The sequence below is a fragment of the Heliangelus exortis genome, chromosome 8 (assembly GCF_036169615.1).
Source record: "Heliangelus exortis chromosome 8, bHelExo1.hap1, whole genome shotgun sequence".
NCBI classification, from domain to species: domain Eukaryota; kingdom Metazoa; phylum Chordata; class Aves; order Apodiformes; family Trochilidae; genus Heliangelus; species Heliangelus exortis.
In genome coordinates, this window is record NC_092429.1 from 27,322,473 (window position 1) to 27,342,083 (window position 19,611).

A 19,611-nucleotide genomic window follows, 5' to 3' on the forward strand; every position below is an offset into this window, starting at 1 on the left:
AGCTGTGTAACCATGCTGAGCAGATCATTTATCTGGCTCCCCACATGTCTGGGGGAGACATCTGGATCTGTGTTGCCCTGATCTCAGAAACCCCTGGGCTTACCTTGGTTTTTCTGCTGTCACCACCTCTGCTGGTCACTGCCCTGGGACAAGTCATGTCACCTCTCTCTGGCTTCTTCTGGGAAGGAGCCCTAAAGCCCTGCCTGCTGCAAGGAGTCTCTTTCTTTTGGCCAAAGGCTTTTGCTGTAACAGAGATGCTGGCAGCATCCTGCAGATCACCAAGTTTAGGTCCTGTGAGAGCAGCTTTGTAGACGTCAAAGGAAAGAAAAAGTAATTGCAGAGCTTTCCCTGAAATACCCTTGATAAGTCCAACCCTAGGCATTGGAACCAGGTGATCTTTAATGTCCCTTCCAACCCAGATCATTCCATGATTCTGTGATATCTCCCCTTGTTTGCCAAGGCCTCTGCTGCTCTTCAAAAATGCCCTCTTTGTATAGTTTGGTGGGTTTTTTTTAGGGCCAGGAGTAGGATTTGGATAATGGATTATCCTACTGCTGGCCTAAGGAGGTCCATGCACAGTAGGGCACTAAACCAGCTGGATTACAGCTGCCCCCTGCCAGCCAGGATGCATTTGGTCACTGTGTCGAGAGGTCCAAAGGGCTTGCACTAAAACTATTTAAGAAAAAAAAGAAGTCCACCTAGATTTATTGAACTTAGGTACTGTGAGATGAGGAGGAGGAGGAGGAGGAAGCCCCTGCTCTGAGCATGCTGGGAGGATGAACTATGGGGACCATTTCCCAGTGAGCTGCTGGGAGGTTGGTGCTGCAGCTGCCTCCCTTGAGTCCCCAGAGCACATCCCCCTTTCACCAGCTCCCCCTCCCTCCCTGTGTATGGTGTGGGGGGGAGTCAGTTCCTCTCAACCTGTTCCCCTCAGGGCTGTGCTGAGGTTCCTGGACATAGCTTGATGATGGAGCACTGGTGCTGGGGAGGGAGAGGCAGATACAGGCAGGACACCATGGGGTGGGGAGAGATATGGAGATATGGACTGAGAGAGAGAGAGAGAAGAGAGTGATGGAGAGCTGCAGGCAGGTGGGACACAAGGACTGTCTCACTGCAAGGCCTCTGGCACTTATCCAGAGGTGTTGATGTAGAGCTGGCTCTTGAGGATGTAGTCAATGACGGGCTGGCAGAGGTAATCCATGACGTGTCCATCCCCATGCTGCAGGGCCAGTCTGGGGGTGGGGGTGGAGAAAAAAGGGTCAGAGGCTGCTGGAGTGACACCTTGGTCACCTCCACAAATGGAGGACCTGGGTGGGGGCACTTTTTTCCCCACCCTCCAGGAATCCCTCCGCATCACCCACCTGCTTTTGGTGGAACTGACGACTGACATGGGGTGGTTCAAATCATCCTTCACCACCAGGATGTTGTTCTGTGGAGGAAGGAGGGAGAGAGGAGTGAAAAGATAGCCTGAAAGTTGCTTATCCCACCTAAGAGCATCTGGCCATTTATTAGCACTTGTGGGGTCAGCAGGACCCATCTTCCTGTGCTTTGCACTGGTGAGGCCACACCATGAATCCTGGGTTCAGTTCTGGGTCCCTTGCTACCAGAAGAACATTGAGGAGCTGGAGCATGTCCAGAGAAGGACAACAGAACTGGGGAAGGGTCTGGAGCACAAGTATTCCAAAGAGTGGATAAGGGAACTGGCAGAACAGGCCTGGAGAGGAGAAGGTTGAGGGGAGACTTTCTTGTGCTCTACAATTCCCTGAAAGGAGGTTGGAGAAAGGGGGTTCAGTCCCTTCTCCCAGGTAACAAGTGATAGGACAAGAGGAAATGGCCTCAAGTTGTGCTGGGGAGGTTGAGATTGCATATTGGGAATAATTTCTTCACCCAAATGGTTGTCAGGCCCTGGCACAGGCATGGAGTCACCATTCCTGGAGGGATTTAAAAGCCATGCAGATGTGGTGCTGAGGGACGTGGTTTAGTGGTGGCCTTGGCAGTGCTGAGTTGATGGTTGGACTTGATGATCTGAAAGGTCTTTTTCAAACCAAAACAATTCTATGGTTCTATGATTTTATGCCCTGTAGCTGAAGTGCTCCCCTGGGTAAAGGGAGGCTGTAAATCCTTCCCCAGGCACACAGGAACCCACTGACCTTGTACTTGCGGAGTATGGAGGAGTGGTTCATGATCCGGTCGGGATCTGCTCCATCCCGTGGCACCACAACAATCCCAAACTCCCCAACAATCACCTCCATCTAGGAGCAACCCAGAAAGAGAACAAGTTTTATAACCATCCCCTGCACAACCTGCCACCATCTGCCATGAAACATTGTGCCATGGTCTGGATAGAGACAGAAAATGGATTTGTAGGTGTTCAGAGAGTCTTTGGCTGAACTTTGGATTTATCTGGGCATGGTGAGTGGTCTCTGGTGGACAAAATAAAAGACATAGGGTTAAATCCTATTACTAGGTGTTGAGGTTGGGCTTTAGGGAGGACACGCCATGGTAAGAAGAGGGTGGCAGCAGAAGAGGTTGCCCAAGGAGGACAAAACCTCTGCCCTGCAGAATGTGGGCAGGATGGACATGTTGGTCCTGACAGAGGTCAGGTAGGGTTGTTCAGGAGGGAAAACCTGAGTTTGACCCAAAACTGGTGGCCAAGTTTTGGGGTTGCAGAGTATGTCCCACCACATGGGGACAGCTCCCACCGCCTCAGACATCTCAGGACAAACCAGGCTCATCCAGACGAGCACTGCATCAGCAAATTTGATTTATAAAGCTGTTGATTTGGCTGTAAATGTATTTAATTTCTCGTGTCACACCAACTTGTATAAACCTTTTGTCTCCTACCTTTGCACCTCACTCTACTGGGACTTGCATCTGCTTGATGCTGGTTTCTTCCAGGAGACCAAGGAGTGGGGGCAAAGCCTTTGGAGATCCCTTGGGACCAGATCATCAGCACCAGTGGGTGCTGGGATGCTCATGTGGTGAGTTGGACCAGGGCTGGGGAAGAGGAGGCCAAGCAGGGCTGGTGATTTGGGTGCAGGAGACCCTGTTGTTTGTCCTGCCAGTGTGTAGGGGAGGTGAAGGTCAGGGTGGGGATGGAGGAGAAGGTGGGGGTGGAGGTGAAGGTGGGGATGGAGGAGAAAGTGGGGATGGAGGAGAAGGTGAGGGTGGAGGAGAAGGTGGGGGTGGAGGTGAAGGTGGGGATGGAGGAGAAAGCAGGGATGGAGGAGAAGGCGGGGATGGAGGTGAAGGTGGGGATGGAGGAGAAGGCGGGGATGGAGGTGAAGGTGGGGATGGAGGAGAAGGTGGAGGTGGAGGAGAAGGTGAGGATGGAGGAGGAGGCAGGGATGGAGGAGAAGGTGGGGATGGCGGGCATGACTCCTGGCATCCTGAGGGACCCAGGAGTGCTGGGTATGGGAAGAAGAGGAGGAAGGGAGCCTGAGGAAAAGGAGGAGCATGGAGAGGTGGGTACTTAATGGTGGGGACTCACATCTGCCTCGTTCCAGAGCCCAGGGATGCAGAAGGACTCCAGCAGGTCACTGCCACAGAGCAGTAAGATGCGAAGCTCTGAAGCAAAGAAGGGGGAAGGCTCAGAGGTGGGAGCAAAGGGTTCCCCCCCATTGCCAACTTCTTGCATTGCTCTGGGGGATTCTCCCCTCCCCAGACAGGTCCTGTGGTCCCTGTCAAATCCCTACTGGTGCAAACATCAAGTACCCCCCAGCCCACTATGGTTTTGCCTCCTCTTCCATGATGCTGGGTTGTTGTCAGAGAGCCCTGGGGACTGCAAAAAGCCCTGGCCATGGCTGTATTTGCTTTAGCAAAACTGATCACAAAGCACCAGTGGTTTCTCTTGTACACCTTGGAGGACTTCCATGTCCTTCTGTTTCCTCTCTGGGCTGGGACTGGTGCTTGCTGGCAGCCTGCTTCAAGGGGTGGCTTTGCACAGCCCCTGCAGGAAAGCCCTAAACCTGCCTGGAGAGGGCCTGAGGAAAGTTTAGGAGGGACTTTCTACAAGGATGTGTAGCAATAGGATGAGAGGTAATGGCTTTAAACTGCAAGAGGGTAGATTTAGGTTAATCATTAGGAAGAAATTCTTTGCTGTGAGGGTGGTGAGTCTGGAACAGGCTGCCCAGAGAAGCTGTGGCTGCCTCATCCCTGGGAGTGTTCAGTTGGATGGGACTCTGATACACCTGGTCTAGTGGGAGGTGTCCTTGCCCGTGGCATGGAATTAGGTGATCTTTAAGGTCCCTTCTACCCAAACCACTCTGCTTCTGTGACTGCACAGCAGGTCTGTGCTGCTTTCTCACTTATTTTAGGGGGCCTGATTGCCAGCAGGAACAGGCTCAGGCCAGTTTAACACTGCTCCTGTTTGACTCCCAAGGCCTCAGAGCTGGCACTGGGGTGGGATGATGGTCTGGCATCCTTCTCTCACCACCAGATCTGTCATTCAGCTGCTTCCGAGCCAGGTAGTGCCAGCCTGGACGAGCCAGAGCAATGCAGAGGGGGCTGCACACTCACCAATCTCCTCATATCTCATCACTGTCCCCAGGTTGGCATTCTCATCTGGAGGAGGGAAGCAAAAAGGAGATGGGTGAGGGGGCTGGGAAGATATCTGGAGGCTGACACCAGAGCCCAAGTGATGCCACTCCTGTCCTCTACCTACCCACAAAGGTGAAGCGCTCCATGGGTGGGCGAACGCAGCAAATCCGGCTCAGACTTTCTCCCACCTTCCCCAGGATTTTTGCTAAAGGTGGAGAAGAAGGAAAATGAACCAGAGAGTTGAGGATGCCTTGGAGGAGTCATCCACATGAACACTTCAGCCACCCTAGTCCTACAAGATCCTCCTGTGTCTGGGGGCAGGAGCATCTCCCACCACCTCCTCCTGTGGTATTAACTCCTGAGGGTGCCACACTGGACCTTGAAGGTGAGCAAAAATCACTCCAAGACCTAAAAATCTCTGGATTTGATGGGATTTAAGTAATGCCCTCACCTCTCCCTAGCCAATACTTCAGTGTACCACATGCTGCTGGCTCATGGAGGATCCAGCTGTGTCACCCATCCTGCCAGCTTGTTCCTTACATCTCCTTTCTCTGAACATCACCCAGCTCAAGATTTCCCAGCCAGTCCAAGCTCTTCTTGGCTCCCCTTGCCATGCTGGATGGTAACTCCTCCTGCTCATCCCCATCTGAGCTAGGGTTTGCTCTAAGGAGCCTGAGGAGTGACGTGGCCCCAAAATACTGATGGAACATCATTCCTAAGGGGTGGGGTGGTGGTTATCCCTTTCTTCCCACGGCCACCTACCTGCCATGGGCTTGTTGGAGAAGTTGTTGTTTTGGTAGATGGTTTGGGAGGACTCATTCTGGGGCTGACCAATCACAGGTGTGATGGAGGGGGTGTTGACATTGGAGAGGATGCAGCCAGTCACTCTCTGCAAGAAGGGAGAGATGTGCCTTCACCTGAGCTGCCTCCCAAAAACCTTTGTGAGCCTTCCCCCCCCAGGCTGAAGGTTATCTCCAGTGACAGATGTATCCAGGCTCACTTTAGGATCCCTGCTCTCATCCAGTCCCCACTGGATGGGCCTGGGGCTGCTGCAGGACCTTGTGGATTCATGATTAAGGCTGGGAATGGTGGGAATAATTTTGGAGGTTGATGCATGAGACTGGCAAGGCTGCAGCTACACTGCCTCTAAGCAGGCATTCCCCTCATTGCCTGGAGGTGCTCATAAATTCTCATAATAAATAAAAATACAGCAGCTGATCAATCAGAGGTGCAAAGACAGCACTTTACACCTTACCCTGGGGGTTAAATGCCCACATGTCTCCTCCACCAGTTCCTCCAGTAGATCAGCATCACTGGCTTTGACACCGTGGTACCCAGCTCCACACTGTGGTCCTACAGCTCCAAACCCTGGTCCCCAGCTCCTTCATGCATCCTGATGGATAAAGCTGCTCCTCCTGGGGCTGCCCATGGGTTTGGCTGATGTTGTGGTGTTAATTTACCATCCTTGGGTTACTGGCTATGCTAAGGAAAGGCTTAGCATCAGCCTTTCCCTCCCCATCCCTGCAGACATCCAGGGGCAATTGCCTTCCTAAAAAGACCCCCAGGACTGCCTGGGCTTTGAAGGGACTTTTCTCCCAACTTTTGTGCTCCCCAGGGCCTCCCCAGCTGCTCAACTTTCCTGCCTCACCTCACTATTCTGTTGGGTTCCTACAGCAATCTGGGAGCTTGAAGCAGCTCTGATGAGGTATTTCACACCCCTTCCCCCTTCAGGGTTTCAGGCACGTTCCTGTGAGCTGCTTGTTTGTCCCTATCATCTTTTGGCTGTTGGTGTTCCCAAGCTGGTGGAAGGGCAGCCCTGTTCCTGCACCCTGCCTGGACCCCCACCCCAAGGAGTTCCCCAAAGCATGGGGGGATGGATTTACCTTCATAAGGTCACGGTGATGCTCCAACACACTGCAGGTGGTCTGCCAGGTGTCCTGGTAGCACTCCCAGGGGTCCACCCTGCAGGGAGCACAGCAGGGTAAGAGTTGTGGCCACTGGCTACTGCTTGGACCTCCTGGCCATGCTGCCTCCTCCCCACAGAGCTGGCACTGGGAGCAGTCACCACCATTCCCCTCCAGTTCTGCCATGGAACATGTCCTGCCTCCAGCCTTTCCACCCAATGGTTTTGGAGACCTGAACATGCTCCTGGACAGTTTTCTTCTTTTGGTACCCAACCAACCAGCTTTTTTTTGGTTTGGATGTATTTACACTTGATGACCCTGCAGCCTGGAGATGTTTCTGCTCCCACCTCAGCCCTGGGACAGTGCTGGGAAGGGGCTTGTGCTGGAGATGCCAGGGAAAGAGAAGAAAGGGAAGGTGCCCAGAGCTTAAGGCTGGGGGAGGGATGAGTGAACATCTGCTTCACATGGACACCAGAGACTCAGAAAAAGGCTTGCAAAAAACCCACGAAGCCAAAAGTTCCCCTTGAAGGTTGGTGTCACATTCCTTAGTGGGGCTCTGCCAGGCAGGGAGAGGAAGACCTCTGGGTTTTAACCAAGCTTTGTCTGGGAAAGGAGAAAGCCCAGACTGGTGGTCCAGCAGCTGGTGGCATCATTGCTTTGGATACAGACTTTTGGCACTCACCTGATCCAGTCGGAGGACTGGACAGCCAGCTGGCACATGGTCAGGCGGTGCCGGCTTGAGACCAGGCCCTGCAAGAGAGGATGATGGAAGGGATGGTCACTGGGAAGAGGCAAATATCCTGCTCTGGATGGCTTGCAAACCTGCCTGGGGCAGAGTGTCAGGCTTGCTCAGATGAGACAGGCCATGACGAGTCATTCTTGCCCCAAAAAAGGTTATTTTGGCTCCTGTTTGCTAGAGCGGAAAAAGCTCTGCCTTGCTTCAGCCCCGGTTTACAGATTGGGTGGTGAGGTTGGCTCAGCACTGCCCTCAGGGATGATGAGTTCCTGAGGACATTCCCCCAGCTTTCAGGAGAGAAGGAAACTGTCTCCTAACCTAGGTCTCCTCCCCCCCAAGAAAATGCTTTTAATCATCGCCATCCCCACAATGAAAGTAGGGGATAATCTGGAATAATTTGAACAACAACAAAAAAACCCCAATCCAACAATATCACCACCATTTTACATGAGAATGTTTCTCTCTGCTGCCTGCACTTTGCCTGCTTCTTGCTACAGTTTTTATCTAAAGAGTTGAGTGGTTGAGTGGTTTCCTCCTCTCTCTCCTCTCGGGGACCTTTCAATGCTCAGGGGCTGTCCCAGGCAGAGGATATCCAAGAGGAAGGACCACGGGTAGGGGCTGAACTGCCCAGTGCTTTCCCCTGCCTTGAGACACCATCAGCCTTCAAGGTGCCCCTAAAGAAAGGGACAGTGGGGACAGACCCACCGTCTTCCCATAGGAGTCATGGACTGGTGAGACGATGCCGCCGATGACGATGAAGCGTCCGGTCTTGTGCAGGTAATCCCGGGCTCGTTCTGAAGGAGGAGGAAAAAGAATTCAAGGATATTTGGCTGGGCCCTGGAATATCCCACTGCCACCCAGCAGCTTTGCTCAATGGCTGTGGAGCAGCTCAACCCACATGGAGAGTGCTGGGTGGGGAAGGTGAGCAAGGGCAGGGTTGGCTTCATTGTTTCTGCTCATCTCATCTTTGGTCATGGGAAGCACAGAGGGACCCAGGGACCCACAAACCTGGCAGAAAGGAGAAATTGGTGGGGGGAAAGGAGATCTTTAGAATCACAGAATGTTAGGGGTTGGAAGGGACTTCTAGTCATTATCAAGTCCAAGCCACCCACATAAGTAGTGTCACCCAGGACAGTCACACAGAAATGCATCCAGATGGGCCTGAAAGTCTCTAAAGAAGGAGACTCCACAGCCCATCTGGGCAGCCTCTTCCAGTGCTCTGTCACCATTATAGTAAAAAAAGTTTTTTCTCATACTGAGGTAGAACTTCCTGTGTTTCAGTTTGTGCTCATCACCCCTCATCCTAGCACAGGGCACCACCTTAGCAAAAGGAGATGATTTAGCATCTCCCACCACCTGGCCAGGGCACCAGGCAGGCACCTGGGATCTGCTCAGTAGAAATAGGTTCCTTCAGGAGCCCTGGTGGAGCCAGATTAAGCTCACAAGGTGATGCATGAAGCTGCTTCATCCACTGTTTGCAGACCAATCTTTCCTTTTTTATTTTTCTCTGCTCACAAACGACATCCATCCTTTGTTTTCCCATGACCTTCCTTCTTCACCTGTTCTGGCCTGCTGCTGCCTACCAGCCAAAAGGTTTCTTAGCAGCTGGAAGGTGACCAGCATCTCTCCTGACCTCTACCATCACTTCTGAAGAGGGATCCTTGGAGATGGGCAAGACTAAAAAAAAAAAAAAACCCAGGACACGGAGAGAGTTGGCCCAGAGAAGCTGTGGCTACTTCCACTCCCTGGAAGTGTTCAGGTTGGATGGGCTTGGAGCAATCTGGTCTAAGGGTGGTGTCCATGGCCATACCAGGGCTTTGGATGGGGTGATCTTTGAAGGTCTCTCCCAGACCACACCAAACTGGGTGCCTGCAATTAGAAGATGTGTTCTTGATTGACAGCTTAAATAAGAAGTGCCATCATGCATGGGATCTGAGCACAGATGGATCCCTGCCACCCCCACTGTGACACCCATACCTTGTGTGTCATTATTTTGGAAATGAAGAAGGCTTCTCTGGGAGGAGCACTGGGAGGGAGATGTTCATCCCCTTTTATTCCTCTCTGCCAGAAAGCACTGGGATGCTGCTGGTGTTCTCACCACCTCTAGCTCCATCTCTGCATGATCTGCTGGAGACTTCACAAAACCCAAAAAGATGGGGCCTGGGCAGGGGACCTGGCTGGTCCCAGGTGATCAGGGTTTCTTAGACAAAGCTGTAGAAGAGCAGGCTATTTGATATCATAAAAAAGGAAATTTAAATTGAAGGTATCTTATTTTTCTCTCTTTTCTCAGAACTGCAAAGAGAAGTGGATGTGAGAAGCCACACAGGAGCTTAGGGAGAAACCTTCTCTTCTGGAGAAGAAACATCTAAGCAAGAGCCTGGCAAAACAACCCAGGCCAAAGTTTTTTTCCCTTGGCCCATCCCACCCTGAAGAGATGAAACAGGTGGGAGCAGGCAATGCCCAACAGGTGAGAAAGGTGAGGACAATTACTGCTCCTTGAGCTGAAGTTGCAACCAGCTCCTCCAGGTTGGGACTGGACCCACATTTCTGTCCCATGGGTGATGAGCATGGTGCTGTCACTGTCACCACTTCTATGGAAAAGTGATGTAATTTATCTCCATCCTTTTAGCCCAGGGAGAGGGAGAACAGGCTCAGGACCTTGCTGGGTCTCACCTGAAGGATCTGGAGCTGAATCATGGACCACCCACTGCCTAGAAATTAACACCCAGAACCTGGGCAGCACAGAGGTCTTGGGGCCAGTGAGGTCCAGGAAAGCATCTAACCTGGTAGAAGCAGCTCTGAGAAGATAAAAAAATGGATGAAGAAGATGATTCCATGTGAGGAAGGACACTTTTTGAGCTCCTGGCTGCAGAACAGCACTGAAACACCTTGTGTAGAAGCTGTTGGAGGAGGATGAGGCTTCTCTAGGTAAGACGAGTGTCTGTACCAAACAGGGTGGTGAAATGCACCTGGTGGTACAACAAGACCTGTAGCATGGTGGATGGAGATAGTTTTATATTTCCAGTGTAGTATTTTCCTTTTTTTTTTTTTTTAAGAAAAATGTACCAAAATGTGTATTTGCCAGTGCTCAGTGTAAAAACGTCCCTTTGAGCACTGAGATTTATTTAAATACAAACCAGTGGAATGGCCACCACTGCAGCTGAGCAGACCAAAAGTGGTTGGAGTGGTTTTAGCTGAAATCCCTCTCTCCTGTAAGGTTTTTGGAGGGTGATGGCTCTTCAGATAGTATAAAGTGATGGAAATGTAAAGTGACATCAATTTGTGGCACAAATCTGGCCCAGGGCTGCTGTGCTGTGGCTGCACCTCAGCTTCAGTGAGGCTCAAAACATCAGGAGCATAAATAAACTGTTTGGCAAGTGAAAGGGAGGGTGTTCTGGGGCAGAACTGCTCTTTGAAATTTTATTGCCTGAGCAAATTCCTATCACCCTCTTACAACTCCCTGAAACGAGGTTGGAGCCAGGTGTGGGTTGGTTTCTTCTCCCAAGTGATAGAACAAGAGGAAATGGCCCCAAAGTGTTGAACCAGGGGAGGTTTAGATTGGATATTGGGAACAATTTCTTCACCCAAAGGGTTGTCAGGATCCTGGCACAGGCTGCCCAGGGCAGTGATGGAGTCACCATCCCTGGGGGGGTTTAAAAACTGTGTAGATGTGGTGCTGAGGGCTGTGGTTTAGTGGTGGCCTTGGCAGTGCTGGGTTAACTGGTGACCTTGATGATCTGAAAGGAATTCAATCATCAGTTCAGATCAATTCAGATCCCACAGCATTCTCCTGGAGAAGCTGGCAAACCATGGCATAAACCCTTCACTGGATTAAAAAAATAGTCTTGATGGCTGTGCCCAGAGAGTTGTGATTGATGGGGTCAAATCATGTTGGTGGGCAGCCACCTGGAGTGTCCCTCAGGGCTCAGTTTTGGGGCCAGTCTTGTTTAATATCTTAATCAATGGTCTGGATTGAGTACACACTCACTAAGTTTGCAGGTGACACTAAATTGGGTGTGAATATTGATCTGTTTGAGCATAGGAAGGGACCTGGACAGGAGTAGGGAAGTGGTTGTGCCTCTGATCTCAGCACTGGTGAGGCCACACTTCAAATCCTGTGTTCAGTTCTGGACCTCTCACTACAAGGAGGACGTTGAGGTGCTGGAATGTGTCCAGAGGAGAGCTACCAAGCTGGTGAGGGGTCTAGAGAACAAGGAATATGAGGAGTAGCTGAGGGATCTGGGCATGTTTAGCTTGGAGACCTCATTGCCCTCTACAGCTACCTGGAAGGGAGGTGGGTGTTGGCCTCTTCCCCCATATATAAATAAATATGAATATATATATATATGTCAATATATATATTTATATTTTTTATATAAATATATTTGTATTTATATACATAAAGTGCCTATAACCATACTGATAAACATTCTTTGGAACCACGCTTCTCCCAGGTAATGACAGGACCAGAGGAAACGATCTGAAGTTGCAACAGAGTAGATATTAGGAAGAATTCCTTTACTGAAAGAGTGGTCAGGCACTGGAGCAGCCTGGCTGGGAGGTGGTTGAGTCACCATCCCTGGAGGTATTTAAGAAATGTGTAAATGTGGCACTTTAGGGCATGTTCTAGTGGCTGAGATTGTAGGGGGGTTGTTTTTCTGTGTGTATGGTTGGACTCGGTCATCTCAGACACCCTTCCCAACCACAACTATTCTGTGATTCTGTGAAAGGTCTTTTCCAGCCCAGACAATTCTGTGATTCACTGGTTTTCATTATCCTGCAGAGTCTTATTTTGCTTCCACCAGCAGGCAGGTGGCTGGGCTGAAACAGGACATGGACCTCAGTGGTCATCCCTGAAGAGGTCCTGTCCCCATCTCAGCAAGCCACAGGTAGGGAAATCAGTGTTACCCAGTATTTTTTTTTTTTTTTTTAAAGGTAGGGAAAAAAAAACATCCTCAGCAGCTTTCCTTGCTTGTTTCCAGCTGCCCTAATTTCCCATGCAAGTGCTCAGAGAGGACATCAGCCCCACAGCCCCACAGGAAGGGACAGCACCTTCCCCCAGCCATGTCTTACCTGCTTGCTCCACTCTTTTTGCAGATCTGTTCCCAAGACCCCACCCTTTTCTCCTCTGGAAAGAACCATTGATGCCAGCTTTGCACAGACTAAAGGTGCCAGAAGCAAAACTTTGCCTTCCAGCATCCCCAGCCCCACACACCTCGGGAAAAACTGGATTTTCTCTCTTCCCTTGCCAACAAGCCCCAGCAAAACATGGTCTCTTTAGGGAAGGCTTAAACTCAATTAGGAATTTTCAATGAAAGTAAAAAAACCTTTGTGGAACAGGGGCTGAGCAAGTCCTTCCTTGCCCAGCTCAGAGTTTGATTCCCCACCCATCCCATGGGGAGCAACTCCCCATCTGCCTCCTTGTACCCCAGATGCACCATAGGTCATCTCCTTCTGGGCCAAGCCCTGTTCTGGTTTTCAAATTTACATATTTCTAGGCACTCTTTTTCTTCTGTTCCCAAAACATGGTTTTAGCAACTTTTCTGCTGGCACAATCAAGCTGCTTCCAGCAGTTCATGCTTATTGGAGGAAATGAGTTGATGCTGAAGAGGGGGAGAAAGAAAATGGACTCCCAACCTAGGCTGTCTTCTCCAGACATGACCACAGGTGATGGAATGCTCTCTTGGAGGGATGGGAGCTCTATCCTGGTCCTGGTTTTGGGTTTTTTTTTCAGGGCTGTGATGGATACCATGGACTTTGCCTGACTTTCTTAATGCAGGCCACCCCAAATATCCAGCCCTGCTGGAGCACTCGCACCAAGGGAATGTTCAGATTCAGGGGTTACAGACACCAGAGAGGATGTCCCCATCTCAAAGGCCAGAAGTCCCCCGGCTTTGTTTTCATCTTAGGTTGATTTTCCTGTTTTTCTGTAGCTGCTTTGGGCCTAGGTGGGAGTCAGGGTTAGGATCAGGGTCCAAGTTAGCATCAGGGTTGTTCATGCTGTACATTGAGCAGAGCAGGACTCTTTGATTGCCCCTTACCCCCTGGCCAAAAGTGGTGGTAGAATGTTTCAAACCCATCTCCAATGCACCTCAACACCCAGGAGACACCCTACAACACCCCTGGCCTTGCTGCCATCGGGGATTTCAGAGGCAGAGCACGCAGGGGTGAGGATGGCTACTTTGGACCAGCTCCAACCCACGTCTCCCATCACTCTGATACCTGACATAAACCCACAGCAGCCTAGCAGAGAAATCCAATCCCCCCCATTGCATCAGTCAAGGGAGATGAAGAGATTTGCCTGAGGTGGCATAAGAGCTATGGGCTGGCACTGCTGGAATTTTGGCTAACTGAGCCCCTTGGCATTGTAGGGGGCTGCTCTTAAAAAGTGGGAGAGAAGGTGACGTGGGAGATGCAGGAGTCTTAGCAAGCACAAGTGGTTTCTTGCTTGAATGAGGTTGTAGGGATGGATTTTTTACTACTGATTTTTGTTTATAGTCAGAGAAAGTAAGAGAAGCTACGTGGCACATTTTGGGAGGTGGGATGTCTTGCAGCCCATAATAAATAGTGCTAAATATTTAAGAGCTGAGAGGTATTTTAAGAGGATCCTTGGGTAGTCATTGATGGAGTTGAATCTGGTGCTTGTCAAAAATTCCTCCTTTCTGTGGGTCACAAAGGGGACATGGAATGCAAGGGGAAACAAGATGCAGGAAGCAGGTGATAACAGCCATGAAAAAAAGAGGTTGCACAAGGTGCAGGGAGGGGAATGGGACATTAATTGATACATGATGAGACCCAAGAGACCCTTGGATTCTGCAGTCCTGTTGGACCAAGAAGCTGCAGTTTTGGGCAAGCACTGGGAGTGGAGATGTGTGGGTAACTGTCCCACCATGGCTGAGGGATGGACTGAGCAGGCAGGGCCTCCAACACCTTCCACCTGTGAAATATTTCAGCTATTTGCTGTGATTCCAGTGCCTTCAGCAAGCCCACACAGCAGTGGAGTTCACCTTCAGGAGGAGAGCCCAGCAAGTTTTAAATGAAAAAGTTAAAAGCAGGGATGCTCCAACTCCCCAGGTCAAAGGAATCACCCAGGTGTTATCAGCAATGTCTGTCATGGCTCTGCTGGATCTTTTCCACTGCTCTGCTGATGACATAGGGAGGTAAATCCAGCCCTCCCTGTCCCTCCTGTCCTCCCAGGGTCCCATCACCCACTGCTCCCTCTGCCATTGCTCAGGCTAATTATGAATTCAGATTTGAGGCTGGAGATAAAATGGAAACATGCAGCAGCCTTACAGGTGCAGACAGCAGAGGCAAAGCTTTGCAGAACTTTAGAAAGGCAAGAAAAAAATGCCCAAGGTGCCAAAACGGGGAATGTGGGCATTTACAGTGAGGCTTTTACTTCTGCAATGGAAGAAAAAGAAAATAGAAAAAAAAAAATCAATAGCAAAACACTGCATCTTGATTAACCTGATCTCCCCTCTCCTCACCAAACTCCTCGTGTTTCAGTTTGAGGCAATCATCTAAAGGAGCCTCTGATATCTTTCCATGTGCCAGGACAAGCCTTTTTCCCATGAATTGCTCTGAAGGAACTCACCCAGCATCCTCCCTCCAGCTCTGGCACTTTGTTGGCTCCCTCTCCAATCCTGCAACACCAGGAGGGAGAATCCCACAAATTCTGGAGCCTCTGACCTTGCATAGTGAGAGTTTTAATCCCACTACTTTACCCAAGACCAAAGTGAACATTTTTTTTATTATTATTAAAAAAAAAAAAATTAAAAAAAGCACTTTCTGCCTAGTTATGCAGGGCTGCCCTTGGGTTTGGTGTTCTGAGGGCCAGGCAGGAGGAGGATGCTGTAGTGTTGGGTGTAGAGTTGGAATAAGGTGGGGAAAGGACTTAATTCCCAAAGAAAGCACAAGCTCATCAGCTGAAAGAGTGCCAGCAAGGTCCTCAGTGTCTTTGCAGGGCTGGGTGGATCTGATTTTGCATTTGACATTGACTCATTGGCACCTGTCCTTTGGATGGCTTTAGGAGCAGAAAGCTGGAGGTGAACTGTGATGAGGCTAAAATGGAGGGAGGGGAGGTCTTTGGGGCAGAAAATCTTGCTGTAGGGAGGGGGTCTGAAGCATCTGCCCCATGCTTGGTGTTGCTCTGAATGTCACTGGGAAATTAAAGTGAATTATTCCCCTGGAGTTTGAGTGTCTGCTGGGTAAGCACCTGGTGGGGTGTCCATGGGGCTTTAATGCAGAACTTTTTTCTGAATCTTATTTTTCTCCAATTATGAAGACTTTTGCATGGGATCTGCTCTTACATCTCTCTACCTCCCTCAGATACAAATGGGCTTTCATTTCAGGTCACCAATGTTCAGATCAAGTTTCAGAAACAAGCCCTGCCCTCTTCTGGACTCCAGCCTTTCCTCCCCCTCACACTAAACTACTTCTCATGGCCACACAAAGCTAAAAAACAACTCAAAATTGTGAGTCAGAACATATGTGTCTGTCTCAGAGTACATATGATGCCACCAATAACTGAGTATTTTCAGGGCTGTGTGGGGCTTTGCCTCAACCTCTGGGTGGCAATCACTGAACAGTGCAGTGCCCCAGCTCCTTTTTCATTATCTGCTATATATTAATTATGTTTATTTTTATATGCACAGACATGAATCAACCTCACTCAAGGAGCCTTGGTGACCCAGCCTTGCCACGGGCAGAGGACAGAAAGAGTCCCATCAGAGTAAGTTCAGCTCAGTGTTACTCAGGGTTATGGTTTGTCTGAGGTTATAAGAAGTGTCCCAGCTTTCTGGAAAGGATAACCATGCGACTGGAGCTTAAATTAACATGGTTGCTAGAAGAGACTTCCAAATAATTACCACGTTCCATATTCAGGCATAAATCCTAGGGGAAAAGGCTGACTTTGGGCCTGAATAAAACATGCTAGATCCAGAGTAAGAAAAATGACAGCTGGCACCCAGTGATATTCATTTAATGTCCTCCCATTATCATTATTCATCTTCATTAGAAGAGGGATAGCTAATAGGTCAAGAGAGGTTCTCCTCCCTCTCTACTCTGCCCTGGTGAGGCTGCATCTGGAATATTGTGTCCAGTTCTGGGCCCCTCAGTTCAAGGACAGGGAAATTCTTGGAAGAGTCCAGAGCAGAGTGACCAAGATGATGAAGAGAGTGGAAAATCTCCCTTGTGAGGGAAGGCTGAGGGAGCTGAGGCTCTGCAGCTTGGAGAAGAGGAGAATGAGGGGTGACCCCATAAATGTTTATAAATAAAGAAAGGGAGAGGTAGGAGGATGGTACCAGGCTCTTCTCATTTATGCCCAATAGTAGGACAAGAGGCAAGGGGAACCTGAGCATAGGAGGTTCCATATAAACACGAGGAAATAATTTTTTACTGTGAGGGTGACAGAGCACTGGAAGAGGCTGCCCAGGGAGGTTGTGGAGTCTCCTTCTCTGGAGACACTCAAAACCCACCAGGATGTGTTCCTGTGTGACCTCCTGTAGGTGACCCTGCTCTGGACTCGATGATCTTTTGAGGTCCCTTCCAACCCCTCACTTTCTGTGGTTCTGTGATCCCACTGCAAACCTTCTTCTTCCTCTCTTAGTGTCATGAGTGAAAGTGATCAATTCCATCTCTATGTTAAGGAAAAAATTTCCTGTCAGGCTCAGTCTCTATCTGAAAGATAAGGCAATATTTTTGCACAAATTCAGTTCTTTGAAATGCAGCTTCAGTTTAGGTTGGACCCATGTATCATAGAGCTAAAAGAATATAATGAATTTTAGTTGATTCCCATGGCTTCACATGATTATTCTTTTGGACCTGAGGGGAAGTGTTCCTCAAACAAAAATGAGCAGGGATTTAGAAGCTAAATTCTGTGTCACTCCTTGTGGAAGACTCATTTATCCCTATCAGGTATTTCAAGATTTTATTCCAGGGCATGTAGATAAAAAATTTTCACACTGACCTAAAACATATCTTCCTGAGAGATGTCTGAGCCTTGACTCACAGCTTCCAGGTGATAATCCCAACACCTTTTCCTCCTGCCTGATTACCATCACTCAAAGCTACACAGCAGATTTGTAGTTTGAACTTGTGTGGCATCCAAACCTGTTCCTGGCATCCCACCAGCCCTTCTCCTGCTGAATGAAGGAGCCCACTTCCATCACATACTACATGTCCCTCCCTCAGGCAGATACCTCAAGGCCATGGCCAAGTTGCTCCTTGACATCCTTAAGGATATATCTAGATGGAGCCTCTCCAGATTTTTGCACAAAGCCTGATTTCTGGAACTAATTCATTCCTGTGACTGCTCCTCTAAGAGGAGTCTTGGTTTTGCTAATGCTGTAGATGAAAATAACACAACCTTTCTTTTTCTGCTCGATATACCTCTGCTCACTGCTCCAAGGATTACATTTTCTGCTTTATTTACAGTGTCACACAGGGAGTTTGTGTTCAGCTGGTTACAGACAATCACAATCCACTACCTCATCAATCCTTATTTCTAAAATGTACCTTGTTAATGATTTTTAGTCCACTGAATGTAGGCCACGTTGCTATTTTTAGTATTATTTTTCTAATCAAAATACCACCTTGGACTAGACAATGTGGATTACAGAGGTTATATCAGCTTCCATCAACCAAATCCCTGTAATTTCATTAAATTGTTATTTTTAAATAGTTCCTCTTGTTCCTTGTTGTTTGCAAGTAGTTTAGGGAAGATGATTTTTTTTTTTTAAGTTCCAGGTATACTGGTGCCCAGGACTGGCATTACTGCTGGCATTAATGAAATGGCTTAACAACATCATCATTTGCATCTAGAAAACCATCATTTTTCTAGCCTGCTTACCGAGTAATTATGATCTACAAAAACAAGGTCTGACACAGAAATACCCCAAGCTGATTTCTGTTGTTTTTCCACTTAAAAACTTATGTACAGCTTTCTAGCAACCCGAGGGATGCTTCTCCAGCTGTAGCACAAGACCTTCAGCATATGCTCCCAGGCATCAAATCTCCTATCAGGTAGCAAGGATTGCTCCTCTGTCTGCATTCCAAGAAGGGAAATGAAGAGAGCTGATCTTTCTGCTTCCATTTTACTCAGTGGTCTGCAGAGATCACTTCACACTCGGAGGACTCCTCCCCACCCCAGGTAGGTTGCTGTTTGCACAGTGTTCTCCAGGCCTTTTGAGCTCTACCCAAACCATCAGTATTTATGGTATGTCAGAATGCCTGTGACAGCCACTGCCCTTCCTCCTTCCTTTCATCCCTCCCTCTCTCTTGTCTTGCCTGAGCAGGCTGTAGCAGTGATTCCAGCAGCCCCATCATTTGGATTATGTCACGGATGCTCAGTAATACCAATAATAATATCCCGTGAAGGTTGCTGATTCCCTTGACCTAGCACAGGTTGGGGATTCTACTATTCCAGTTTTAGCTGTCTATATTTTTTTTGCTCTCTTCTGCCATACTGCTTGCCTGGGTCTCCCCCTCCTTCCCCTCCTCCTTCCCCCCACTGCTCTCCAAGTGCTGCAGCCACCGCAGACTCCCGGATCCAGCTGGACGCTCCCAGCTTAAAAAATCCTGCCAGGACCACTTGCCAGGACCGAACCCAGGGGGAAGTTGTGGGGGCAAGAGCGTGACAAGGTTAGTGCAGAGCAGGGGAACCCCGCAATCGGAGCGGAAGAAATCCCCCCCCCCGGTTTGGATGGCATCCTGGAGCTCTTGGCCATGGCCACGGTCGCGGCGGAGCTCAGCCCCGGGGCGGCGGCCGCGATTTCAAAACCAAGGGGACGCGGACAGCGCCCGGGGAAGGCCCCGCTGCATCCCCCCTTCCCCCGGACCTCCCGCACCCCGAAACTTCTCCCCCACAACCCCGAGCTTGCACCCAAAACTTCTCCTCTTCCCCCGGAACGCAGCCTTGATCCCCCATGCCACAGGAGCCGCACACCCCACCTGCCCCCCTCGCCCCGCACCCCAAAACCGCTCCACACCCCGCGGAGGGGAAGCCGCGACCTCCCCGCCACCGGAGAGGGGCTGCACCCCCAAATCTTTCCCCTTCCCCCACATCCCTGAGGATGACCCCAGAGACACGCAACCAGGGGTGCAGCCCCGACACCCCCCTCCCTTGTCCCGCAGTCGAGGGTGGCGGCGGCGACACTGACCGAACATGTGGAGGTGTCCCTTGGTGATGGGGTTGAAGCTGCCGCAGGCCAGCAGGATAACGTGGGTCTTTGTGTTTTCCGTCATGGTGGCAGCTCAGCGCGGCCCTGGCCAGCCCGGCCCAGCCTCTTTGTGTGATTCGGTGCGGCTGTGGTGGCAGCGGGAGGAAAGGAAAAGGGAGGCACGAAGCGGGAGGCGGTGCCGCGGCTGCGGGAGAGGAACCGGGGCCGCCTTCCCGCCCCGCCCTGCCCCGTACAGCGCGGGTACACACGTACA

General features: G+C 50.1%; 1 protein-coding gene across 1 annotated transcript; it reads right to left on the bottom strand.

Annotated features, from left to right (window-relative positions):
• Nucleotides 1-675: 675 nt before the first annotated feature.
• NMNAT2 (nicotinamide nucleotide adenylyltransferase 2) lies at nt 676-19,540 on the bottom strand. The gene is made up of 11 exons (XM_071751210.1): nt 19,338-19,540; nt 7,885-7,973; nt 7,126-7,193; nt 6,423-6,501; nt 5,302-5,428; nt 4,664-4,744; nt 4,519-4,563; nt 3,491-3,567; nt 2,151-2,252; nt 1,362-1,429; nt 676-1,232 (listed from the first exon to the last, which is right to left on the bottom strand). The coding sequence occupies exons 1-11, from the start codon at nt 19,420-19,422 to the stop codon at nt 1,130-1,132; spliced, it is 924 nt and encodes a 307-aa protein (XP_071607311.1). The 5' UTR covers nt 19,423-19,540; the 3' UTR covers nt 676-1,129.
• Nucleotides 19,541-19,611: the final 71 nt, after the last annotated feature.

Bases quoted from the DNA above. Each gene is read 5' to 3' on its own strand.
- NMNAT2 (XM_071751210.1), bottom strand. From the start codon at position 19,422: ATGACGGAAAACACAAAGACCCACGTTATCCTGCTGGCCTGCGGCAGC. The intron at 3,568-4,518 runs GTGAGTGTGCAG...TCTTTGCTTCAG, and splicing joins GATGAGATATGAGGAGATTG to AGCTTCGCATCTTACTGCTC. The intron at 1,430-2,150 runs GTCAGTGGGTTC...CTTCCTCCACAG, and splicing joins CCATACTCCGCAAGTACAAG to AACAACATCCTGGTGGTGAA.